Raw genomic sequence first — 12,876 nt, 5'->3', positions numbered from 1 at the left:
TTACTGCAAGAAACTAAACAGACATTCGACGATCTTTACACTGTCTTAAGTTAGTATTTTGAAATTCATGCCGGAATGTTTCTCTTTTTGTTATGTAGTGTTCGGTGTCATGTGGGTACGGGCAACAGAAACGGAAGGTTGTATGTCGTGCATCTTCTACGGATCTATGTACCACTGAGCACAAACCAGCAACTGTACAGAAATGTTTCTCTGGCAAATCATGTGGCACGGGGAGCTTCCAGCAAGACGGTTAGTCTGATTTAATACATAGGATATGTTCTTGTCATAATAACAATCAGTTTTCACGAACTCCGACAGATGTCCCGAATGTTAGGAAAAACTTTATATGTGATAAAGGGATCAGTTGGGAACAAGATACCGCTATGCATGCGCTTTATTCCAGTAGAATTAATTCATGAAGAAATTAAAAAAAATTTAAAAAAAAACACCAGTTTTCTCACATTAATAGTGGAAAAATGCCGCATGTAAAACCTTGAAAATGACGTTAAATATGTAACAATGTACAAAACTTTATAATAATTTTTGGACGGTATTTCTTAATAATGCTTACTTAATTGTTTTACTGACGCTTGATTTAATTATTTGTTGAAAATGCTTGATGAACTTTGTCGAATTACTATTAAGCTTATAATATTTTCATATATTTGTTAAAATGAAAAAAAATAAAAACAAATATTATTATATTTAAAAAACAACAACTTGGCTTAGTCCAAATTAACTCACTTGGTAGTGTGTCTACATAATTATGTACTATAAAAGTTGTTCTTATTGACACTTTCTTAACTCAGTTAATAAGTCCGAATAGCAGAAAAGTAATCAGATGCAATGGGGATTCACGTAATATTTTCCTGACGGCTTGGGATGTATAAACTTAGAATCTTTTATACACGTGGACATAAAACTTTTCAATAATCTTTATACCTAATAGACTCTTGTGTTCAAAGGTTTACAGATGTTATTAATGATATAGCATTGCCACTTTTTAAGAAAACTACCATTATTGACCCAAATAGAGTAAAATGTGATAATAGAGTATGTAAAAGGGCTGAGTGGTTTGACGATGAATGTCGACAAGCTAAGTGTGCTTTTTTCGATTCACTTTCTGTTTATGATAGACACAAAACCGAGGAAAATAGGACTGAAATGTTGCGTTTAAAATGTGTGTATAAAATGTTAGTAAAACGTAAAAGAAAAACATTTGAATGTGAAAAAATAAAACGAATTGAAAATTTACGTCATTCAAAACCAAAAGACTTTTGGAAGTTTTTTCGTAGAAAAAATGAGAAAGGAAGTGGCACATTAACTGTAGATGATTTTTTGAAATATTTTTCAAGTTTACAAAATGAATTTCAAACCCCTGTGAATAATGAAGCTGAGGAATTTTGTTCAGAATATGATTTTGATGCAAATAGGTGTAGTTTTGAAGAGTTAGATAAGCCAATCACAACTACTGAAGTCGAATTTATTGTTAAAAAACTAAAAAGAAATAAAGCTTGTGGTAGTGATAATTTATTAAATGAATACTTTATAGAATGTTATGATATACTTTCGGCACATTTGGTAGATATTTTTAATGCAGTTTTGAATTCTGGACATTTTCCATCTGATTGGTCTAACGGTATTATAGTGCCTATTTTTAAAAAGAACGACCCATGCGATGTACGGAATTATAGAGGCATCACACTTGTTAGTTGTCTATCGAAAATTTTTACTGGAATTTTAAATAAACGACTGAATGATTGGTCCGAAAAAAATGATATACTAAGCGATGCTCAATTTGGTTTTCGCAAGGGTCGTTCTACGGTAGATGCAGTTTTTGTATTAAACGCTGTTGTACATAAGATTTTAAATGAAAATAAACGTTTGTATTGTTGTATGGTTGATATGAAAAGAGCATTTGATAGTGTGTATCTAAACGGCCTATGGCTAAAATTGCATAAGTTAGGAATTGATGGAAAATTATTTAGAATATTAAGGGACATGTATTCACAAGTTAAAGTTTGTATCAAGGGTTGTAACTCATATTCGGACTATTTTGAGTGTGCTGTAGGCTTAAAACAAGGAGAGGTTATGTCCCCTTTATTGTTCTCATTATTTGTTGATGATCTTGAGCTATTTTTACAAAGAGGGCATGACAGTGGTTTAACCTTAGATGATATTACTTTTATTCTAATGCTTTTTGCAGACGACATGGTTATTTTAAGTGACACTGTTTGCGATCTTCAAAATAGTCTAGATTTATTATATACATACTGTAACAAATGGGGCCTAGAAGTAAATACCCTCAAAACAAAAATAATTGTTTTAAGGAAATGAGGTCACATAAAGCAAAATGAGCATTGGACATATAATAATGAAAACATAGAAATAGTTGATAATTTTAATTACCTTGGGATTGTTTTTAACTATACGGGTACATTCATACTAAACCAAGAAACATTGGCTGGCAAGGGCCTTAAGGCCCTTAATATTTTGATGCATAATATAAAGGGATTAAATCTTAAACCTAGTGTTATATGCCAACTTTTTGATGCTTTTATAACAGCTACTCTTAATTATGGTTGCGAAATTTGGGGATTCAGTAAGTCAAAAGAAATTGAACGGATCCATCTGAAATTTTGCAAAATGTTATTAAATGTTAAATCTTGTTGTACAAGTATGGGTGTGTATGGTGAATTAGGGCGCTATCCGCTTTACATTAACAGATATGTACGCATTATTAAATTCTGGTGTAAAATTGTATCGTCTACAAATATATTATTAAACAGATTATATGATAATTTTTGTAAATGTAATGTTATCAAAAATAACTGGGCATATCAAGTTAAAAGTATTTTGGACTGCTATGGGTTTTCATATGTTTGGAACAACCCATCCTGTGTTGATCTAGGTAAATTTCATTTACTTTTTAAAGCTCGACTAATTGATACCTTTAAACAAAACTGGTTTCAACGATTGCAAGAATGTGAAACATTATTTATGTATAAGCAATTTAAAACAGAATTTAGATTTGAACCATATTTAGATTTATTGTCATTCAAGTTTCGAAATGCTTTATCAAAATTAAGATTATCTTCACATAAACTGGCTATTGAAACTGGACGCTATTCTAGAAACAGAGTTGAACGAAATGAGCGTTATTGTATTTTTTGTCAAAACAGAGATATTGAAGATGAATACCATTTTGTTATATCATGTCCGTTGTACGAAGATTTTAGAAAACAATATATCAAAGCATATTTTTATAGAAGACCAAATGTTATTAAATTTACAGAGCTTTTTAAGAGTGATAATCAAGCTATAATTAGAAATCTTTCCAAATTTGTTTACAATGCTTTTATACTTAGAAAGTCTTTGCTATGTTAACTTTGCCAATTTTATGGAAGGAATTTATTTCACTTTGATTTTGTTTATGATATTGATTCATATATATGTAAACATCTTATTCATCCTCCACAAACAATATGTTGACAATGTAAATTGTGTTCACTGTCTGTTAAATCACATGATAAAATTATGATATTTATGTATATGCAATTGTATGACAAAAAACTGTATTGTTTAGGTCAATAAAATTATCTATCTATCTATCTATCCTAATGGTGATCAATCTCATGCCCAGCCTAAAGATTTTTTTAAGATATAAGGAGAGCAAAAACTTTTTTTTTCTTATTTCAGATTCTACAGTTACAGAACATGATTTCTTTGATGACGCCATGCTACAAGATTTATTCACGTTACCAAGGTAACTACTTTTATCATTCTTTATTCTTTATTAAAAACATATAATTTAGTCACGTAGATATTTGCAGACTTGAATATCAGTGTGTGTCGTTTTGTTGTCTCTCTTTCTCTTTTTTTTTTTGGGGGGGGGGGGGGGTATTTTTTGTAACCTGAGTCCGTGTCATAATTATAATGTTTATAATACATTTGGCGATTATGTCTTTTTATATCTGTAATTACATATTTCTTCGGAAACAGTCTTAAACAGGATGTTATTCTATTACAATTAATCACCACAAAACACGATAGTCATTAAATAAATCATATCGTATTATGCAGGATAGTCATATCTATTATTATTATTATTATTATTATTTTTAATTATTATTATTATTATTATTGTTCTTATTATTATTTTAATTTCTTTGCAAAAACGTTAGAAAATATTATCTACATGTATTTTAATTTCATAAAAAAAAAAAAACATTTTTAAAATTAATATTAAATTTTGTAAATGACGGATATGGTCTTTTTTGGGTTTTTTATGCTAAAAAATAATTAAGTTTGTGACAAATCGTAATTTTTTAAGAAACCCATACGTCAACATGATCTTTTCGTCCGTCTGTATGTTTGCTAGCGACTTCGATTAATACACGTTAAGATGAAATACTAGGTTGTTTTTTGTATGTTGTAGGTTTGTAGTTTCATCATGGGGTCCCTGCTCTGTAACATGTGGTGTTGGCTACAGGCACAGAAATGTGACCTGTAAGAAAGATAGCCAAGTCGTGCCGTTCTCTGAATGTGAAGGTTATTTTATATTTTTATCTCTTTTTTAAAATGTTTCGGTAGATAGTGAATTTAGATTGTGACAGAAGTAAACACTCTGTGTGCTTATTTTTGTCATAGACAATGTTCAGCGTGTATTTAAACAACAAAATGAAAGACATTTCAATGTGCCATGTTATATATTATCTGTTTGATGTCATATTAAAAGGTTTTATAATTCATATTTTAACTATAAGATAGTGAGTTGCTCTGGGGTAGATGTTTTGTATTACTTATAACCAAAACAAAAACCAACAATATGCCAACCCTTCTTTCAGGATTGACTACCACTATGCTTGTATGATATGGAAGTAAATGCTTTTTAATGCTTTTGTTTAGACATTTAGTTATATAAGGGTACATTATATTTCAGGAACTGAGCCGCACAGTAAACGTGAATGTCATCAAGGAAAGTGCCCGTTGACAGCTTCCGGTGACGAGGCATTTGTCTGGCGTCATAGAAAGTTCAAACCTTGCAGTCAAACTTGCGGACGCGGTAAAGTTCTAAATACCTTAACTCGTTACGGTCTTCCATAAATTTTAGCCACTTACAATGTCATGTCTTCAAACTATTATATATTACAGTAAAAACCGTACATTAAGGCCATCAATAGGACTGGACTAAAGTGAACGGTCTCATTAGTTGATATTTATATCAAGGCATATATATTTTATGACAATATTCTGTCAAGGTCACTTTGTATGAAAATGTTCAAACAATCTTCAAATACTACTGAAGAAGATGTTGTAATATATTAATATGATGAGAAAATTAATAGAAAAGGTTAAATTCACACAGATCTGCTTTTTATATTGAATGATGTAATAAGTCATACATCAAATTATAGAGTTTTACTTTTCTGTATAAAAAATGTCTCTGATCAAATAGGAATATCATTCTTCACGACATAGATGTACAGAAGCAACAATAGACCACTCTGAAATATATTTTCTCATCTGATTTTACATATGTTTTGAATTCTGAATTGGGGTATTTAGCTAATGATAACTATTCACGCTTATGACACACTGTCCGCATACAATATGTTTTGGATATGTAAAATGCGAGATTTACGCACGAAGGTATTAATGCGATTTAAATGTTAGAAAGAAACCATAGTCCATTAGAGGTCATTTTACGGAATGGCAAGTATATCGCCAAAGCACCCATTAGAATTTGTATAAAAATATGCGGTGTCAAAATATTAGAGTAATATATTGTCTGTTACAGGAACTCAAACAAGTATCCTGGAATGTGTTGACGTGGTCAGCAACAGAACTGTAGTCGATTTCCTGTGTGAAAAGTTGATCAGACCAGGACCGATAACCCAATATTGTAATGTAATTGATTGTCCACCAGGGTAAGTAATTGTAAAGAATGTTTAAACTTGTCTGATAAGATGACCAAAAAAAAAACATTAAAATATCGAATCTAACCCGCATTCTTTAAGTATTGATGCTTCTCTATTTGTGTGGGATGGGAAATGTGTCGGTAGACGTTGTTACTATACGTTAATAGGCCATTATTTATTTTATGGGCCAATTATCTCCTACCGGCCCGACTCTGTCTCTCTTTTAATATTGTCTTAATATATAAATTTTTTGGCTGATAAATCAATATATATTTGCCTTGTTCACTATTTACGTGTTTATCATTAAACATTGAAAGATGATATGCAAGCACAAAGAAGCACTCGGATCCAATGAAGTTCGCAGACACTGAAATATACCGAAAACAAAATGTTTTTATGATTTGTTTTTGTTTATATGTCCATTGAGGAATATCTTACAAAACCAAAAACAAAACAAAATACAAAAATAACAACAACGGCAACAACATAAAAAGCTTCAAAATAAGTGTTATTTACAGATGGCGTGTAAGCGAGTATGGTACATGTTCAGTGCCGTGTGGCGGTGGTAGACAATCACGTGATATTGAATGTGTTCAGATGACGTCAGGTGGTGCACAAGAAACTCTGCCTTTATACAGATGTCCAGACCCTGTTCCACTATCAGAAAGATCTTGCAATCTAAAATTTTGCCAAGCGGAGTGGAAAACCGGATCTTGGGCAGAGGTATGCAGATTTTATTCAATTTATTTTCATTGCAGAATAACCAAGGATTTTACCCGATTTGGGATTATTATTACATGTTGTATAAACCCATGTCCTTTATGATTGAGTAGCCACCGTTTATCCCTGCGTGATCTAAGAAGCGACTAAATGAGTTTAAATAACTCGCGTCTATGCATCTCTTAGCTACAGCAGGTGAAGTGGTTTTGACCACTTGTGTTGCTTTGAAGTTTGTAACACCCGAAGTTAGCCAAAGTCATCTTTCCTTTTTCGGCACTATATGATCTATACTGTGTTGGTGTACCTAAAAACCAAACAAACAAACATTTTGACGTTTAAAAGAAGTACAATTAGGCTGAGCAAGAAAATTGTAGTGTAAACCTTTTGTCAAAATGAGATTATGTGGCTGGTATAAAACATTATCGTGTGCAAAAATAAGATAATGTGGTTGTTCGGTGGGTAGAAAACCGTAACTAATAAATGAAATGTAAACATGAAATGTAAGATAATTCAGATAATTCACCTCTGTTGTAAACAGTATTCTGCATCTTTCAGTGCTCGGTTACTTGTGGTGCCGGGTTCGAATCAAGGCCAGTATTCTGTGTAAAACATCTGAAGACAAATCTGCAAGTGAATGTCTCTGATTCGGAATGTATCGGACCGCGTCCAACGAACACGAGACCATGTTACTTTGGTGACTGCTATAAACTACAGCAACTTCCGGAAATAAAGGAGCGGAAAGGAGTTTTTATTCAAACGAAACGGTCGAAAAGGATACGTCTTTATGTTGGAGAAAAGGCAATTCTTTTGCCAAATCAGTCCGTTAAAATCAAATGCCCAGTGAGAAACTTTCATAAGAAATTAATTTTCTGGACTAAAGATCACCGTTTGATTCCGTTAGTTGGACGCGTAAGAGTTTCTTCCAACGGAGCCCTCAGAATAACACGTGCAAATCCAAAAGTTGACACGGGTGTTTTCACGTGTAGTGCAGGGTTACTTCATGCAACCGTTAAGGTATCTTTTCAATCAAAGCGTGAGGCTAAGCAACAAGCAGATACTATATTAAATTCAATATTTCAAGCTAATTTTAACGGGAGTAATTTTCAAGCTGACGGTACATCTAAGATGAAAAATACGAAGTATTTACATATAAATGCAATAGATGAAAACAGTGGGTATGATTATTCAAGTTTTACCACATCAAACTGGACCGAGTGCTCGGAAAAATGTGGGTGGGGTACGCAAACAAGAATTGTGACGTGTAATCACTTGACTGATAAATTCATAAGGCTTTTACCAGAGGAGGAGTGCTTGAAAAGAGGACTTGAGAAACCTACCTCAACCCAAAAATGTATTATAGAGAGTGAATGCCCTTCATGGACAGCCGGAGAATGGTCAGAGGTGAGAATGAATTATGCTGATTGTCGTTTATAAAGGAATCAAACTGTTTTCTTTCGGTTTTCTTAGAGAGCTGTTTGAAATTAATTTATTAATAATTACAAATAAAATCATATGGTGAAGCAACTTGAGAACTTAACTTCTCTGAATTTCGGAAGTAATGTTAATTTAATATATGACGTTATTATATTAAATTATATTGGGTATAATACTGAGTTCTATTTGACGAGTACAAAACTGTCAAAACTATATTAGACAAGATACTAGCCGAGTCTGATATAGGTTTTGACGCTGTGTGTAAGTCCAATAGAATCAGCATTGTTCTCAATCATGTTTAATGATCTCTTTATTTCACACCACCAGTGTTTGACAATTCGACAGAACTTTATAATTTCAATTACAATAAGGATTTGATATGGATTAAGACTTGAATGGGTGCGATACAGATTTGATATAAATCTTTTGGACCCTGGTAATGAAAATGAGTCTATATAAGGGGTGTAATGTTGGTTTGATATGGACTTTGTTGACTCTGGAAATAAAAAAGAGACTATTAGTAAATTGATAAGCTTGGACCCTATAATGATGTCTATAGGAACGTCACGTGGTACAAAGGCTGAGTGACAGAACATTGGTTATTTTTATGGTGTTGAAACAATGTATATTGTATGCATTACTTTTTACTACTCATTTGTTTTTTATAACAATATTATTAGAGGCTTAATTATAATGATGTATTAATCTGCTAGCCATTTGTTTTGTTGTCGTTGAAGAGTTACTTTTTCTATATTGTAATTCATCGAGGCCGAGCTTTTAATAAAACAATCGCTTTAAGAGATGCTAGTCTAATAGCTTATAAAACTAAAGGTTACGTGATTTCAATATCAAAATATATGAAAATAATTAGAGTATCTTACATGTAGTATCATTATTATTGTGAAACAGTCAGAAATATTAATAACAGATTGCAATGCATTTAAATCATGTTGTTTCTTTTTTTAAATAAATCATTTATTACATGAGAAGATTTTAATGACAAATTATTGAATTCTTAAATAGTGTACAGATGAGAAGTGTGAAAAAGTAGGTCATTCAGTACAAACGAGAGTTGTTCAATGCCTTTACAAGAACCAGACCGAGGCTCTGGTATCTAAATGCAACATTATCGAGAAGCCTATTGCTAGAGAGCATTGTAAAAATCCAAACTGTACTGCTGAATGGCAGACATCAAAATGGTCAGATGTAAGTATATGTTTGTTTGTTTATTTATTTGCTTAAGATGTAAGATAATGTGAGCCGCGTCACGACAAAACCAACATAGTGCGTTTGCGACCAGCCCGGATCCAGACCAGCCTGCGCATCCGCGCAGTCTGATCAGGATCCATGCTGTTCGCTATCAGTTTCTCTACTTGTAATAGGGTATGTAAGCGAGCAGCATGGATCCTGATCAGACTGCGCGGATGCGCAGGCTGGTCTGGATCCATGCTGGTCGCAAACCCACTATGTTGGTTTTGTCGTGACGCGGCTCATTTACCGTTTTGATCAATTAAACCATTTTTGTTGTTTTGCAAAACGTATAAAAAGGGGTTCAATGAACTTCCTAAATAACACAAAAACAATGTATGTACTATTTGTAATCACCTATAATTAGTTCCTGAAATTAAAGTTTGTCCAATGAGATCTTTCTTCTTTTTTTTCCAAATTCATTGGTATATTTAATTGAATCGTTACTAAAATGTCAGTCAACACTATCCTATTAAATGAGTGTATGTATCACTATCGTACAGTGTAAAGATACAGAACATCATTCCAACCACTAAGTCAAGAGCCGTCGCTAATGTAAAGCCTGTATAGTCTAGGCTGGCTCTATATTGTTGGTTAATTTTGTATTTCTTTGTACTGAAATTCTGACACTTTAAAGGGGACTGACCCAAATTCAAAGTACAGCATATCTATTGCACAAATTCAACAGGTCAAGGTAAGAAATGTTAAGATTTCACTTAGCACAAAGCGTAACGAGATGTTTTGTTTCCTTACAGTGTACACCATTATGTGGCGCCAAAGGACGGAAGTTACGTACGCTAAGTTGTGTATGGGTATCGACTAAACTTCCGGCATACAATGTTTGTAGAAATAAAGCCAAACCATCTGTCTCAAAAACATGTAAACCTGCGAAATGTAGACACAGTAAGTTTTTAACTTCAGTTTGTCATTGTAAATATAAATATATATTTTTGACGACATCATCTGAAAGATTTTTTTCTTTTAACTAGCTTCGTTACAGCGTTTATAGCTTACAGCGTTTCTAGGTTACGTTTGAAATGTAGGCGTTTGATCGTCTGATCATAAGGAGTCAGCATGTTCTGGTGATACATGCATTTTTTTATTTGTCACAAAGCGCGAGCAATATATACGGAATATTTTGTTGCAGTAGCTTTCTGAGGATTTGTATTTTGCTACGAGCAGCGTTGACAAATTTATATCTCGCGTGACCGAAGGACGAGTGAGAAATCAATTTTTCAACGTCGCGAGTAGCAAAATACGTGGCCTTAAAAAGCTGCTTCAACATAATTTTCCTTTTGTTATATACCTTTTCATTTTAAGTAAAAAGCACTTTCAATATACTTCACTTCTATATTAGTAATTTCATGAAATGAAATGTAGTTGTCAAGAAATAAATTCATAAATGGCGGATGAATACGTATTTTTTGCAAAACTGGCCACGCCTTTAATAATGTTGGTTCCCGTTTCCAAATGCTATGTTATACACAGCTGCAACTAAGATGGAAACCAACGTCAAAAATAGTTCGGCACTTCCATATATGGTATTTCTATCCGTTCAAGCGTAATCGCGCTTCAAGATTTACGTGTACTTTAGGGAAAAAATTATAGGTATATAATTAAAGGCGTTTAAGTGCATTGGTCTATAATGGGAGGTATGTAATACAATGAATAATCACGGTGATATTTAGTTGACATACAATGTAACAATAAATCTCGAAAAAATTATACATGGAACTTGTTGGCAAGTGTGAGATACATGGTTTGATATTACATACATTGTATAGAAGACAGTAAAATTGTTCTAGAACAAAATATTGTTTCAAATTAACGTTCATTCTAAATTATTTAGAATTTTATCAACATTTTTTTTCCAAGCGCATTTTATAAGAAAATCCAAAAGATTGATTTCAATTGTTTTTATCAATATTTGAAATTATAATGGAAAATGTGCCCATTGTATAGACATATTAACTTTAAGGGAGAATATATTATTTCAAAATGGATAACATATCCGTCGTTTAAAGGTTATGTAAGCATTTGACGTCGTTTACTCACGAATAAGTTCACAATGAATTGTATACGCTTTCAACCAACGTATACAATTCACGTGTAAGCAAAATACTTTGTTATATGTAAAGGGTGCAGTACTAGTTCTTTCATATAGACTTTCTTTAAACTTGTGTTATATCCTTATACATTGTATATTTAATAACCAAATGAGTTTCCCTTATCTATCATATTCCACAATTTGCATCAAATTTATTCTTTAAAATCATTTTAATTTCTACATTGTGATACATATTAACACTTACGTTTTATAAAATGTTATATTTTGCATTTTTAGCAGAAACTTGTGTCGACAACTCATCGTTCTGTGATTTAGCTGGACATTTAAAAATGTGCAGATATCACAAGTTCCGCTGGAAGTGCTGTAAAACGTGCAAACAAGCCAACATTAGCTAGATTCAGATAGTCCTGCAAACTGTGATTTTAATTGTTCAGATAGAAGCAAAGTCGCCAGACACTAGGCAAATCGTTTCCAATGGCAGCGAATGCATGTTTTACAGAAGACATGTAACAAATTGTATACTGCTTTACATGTGTTTTAGTCGTACAAGACACTTCCACCGGAAATGACGTTAACAGAGATGACAATCGTGCGCAGACAACTGTTGTTTTCAATTTTCTGAATTTAGCTGTTGCAATTGTTGAAAACAATTTACATGGAAATCTGAATATTCTAGAGAGCTGGAACTTGTACCGTACAGATATATTTGACCCATTATACATGTTTCTGTTATGATTATAAGGTTGTTTGATATATACATTACATAAATCTTTTTTTCTCTCTTTTTCTAGTTTCAACCAAAGTAACCGCATTAAATATATCAAAAGAGTTATGATTACGTTGTTGCGGCAAAGCCGAGTGATTAACGCGGCGGACTAGTAATCTAAGGATTGCTGACCGCATGGGTTCAAACCCTGACAGGGGCAAGCTGTTGTTTCCTTCAGCAAGAAACTTTACATTCACTTTACATTTATATTGCTTAGTACTGGTTTGTTCCAGGAACGGATTCGAGAGTGTTTCAATAAGATTAAGCATATAGCTTCCAACACAATCGAACTAAAATAAATTTGTATAAAACCAAAAGAGTTATGATATCAATATGTATCGGTATCATAAATTATACGAAGTCTGAATACATGAAGGTTCTTACTGATTTATTTAAATACAATGTATTATGAATTCTGAAATCGTCTTTATGATAAAGGTTTGTTCTGCTGAATCGCCATTTGACGTTGTTCATTTATTCCGGCGTCAAGTTCTAACACAAGCATTATTTTATGACCCGTCACTGTACATAACTATCATTGTGGATTGTATATTTTTTATGATATTAATTTTCTAATAAAACTTTGAAATACGTGAAGATTTCTTGATTTTTCTTGTTTCAACCTGAACACTTGTATTGTTCCGCAGCCAGCCTGTTGAGGGCAAATTCAACAGTGTTATGGTATGAATTTTACTGCTCAATATGCGGAAGAACTATAA

General features: G+C 32.6%; 1 protein-coding gene across 5 annotated transcripts in view; it reads left to right on the top strand.

The window, feature by feature from the left end:
• LOC132736592 (ADAMTS-like protein 1) overlaps positions 1–12,750 on the top strand; it is a 60,243-nt gene extending 47,493 nt beyond the window's left edge. For all 5 annotated transcript variants that reach the window (XM_060723751.1, XM_060723752.1, XM_060723749.1 and 2 more), the window contains 10 exons: positions 99–249; positions 3,700–3,766; positions 4,439–4,551; positions 4,943–5,065; positions 5,801–5,930; positions 6,440–6,644; positions 7,197–8,042; positions 9,099–9,281; positions 10,079–10,226; positions 11,668–12,750. In XM_060723751.1, coding sequence (XP_060579734.1) covers positions 99–249; positions 3,700–3,766; positions 4,439–4,551; positions 4,943–5,065; positions 5,801–5,930; positions 6,440–6,644; positions 7,197–8,042; positions 9,099–9,281; positions 10,079–10,226; positions 11,668–11,786 — 2,085 coding nt within the window. In that variant the 3' untranslated portion in view covers positions 11,787–12,750. The remainder of the gene's footprint in view (positions 1–98; positions 250–3,699; positions 3,767–4,438; positions 4,552–4,942; positions 5,066–5,800; positions 5,931–6,439; positions 6,645–7,196; positions 8,043–9,098; positions 9,282–10,078; positions 10,227–11,667) is intronic.
• The last annotated feature ends 126 nt before the right edge of the window (positions 12,751–12,876 follow it).

This window comes from Ruditapes philippinarum, unplaced genomic scaffold (assembly GCF_026571515.1).
Source record: "Ruditapes philippinarum isolate M1 unplaced genomic scaffold, ASM2657151v2 ctg2093_1_1_1_1, whole genome shotgun sequence".
Lineage (NCBI taxonomy): Eukaryota > Metazoa > Mollusca > Bivalvia > Venerida > Veneridae > Ruditapes > Ruditapes philippinarum.
This window is presented reverse-complemented; position numbering and strand designations above follow the sequence as displayed.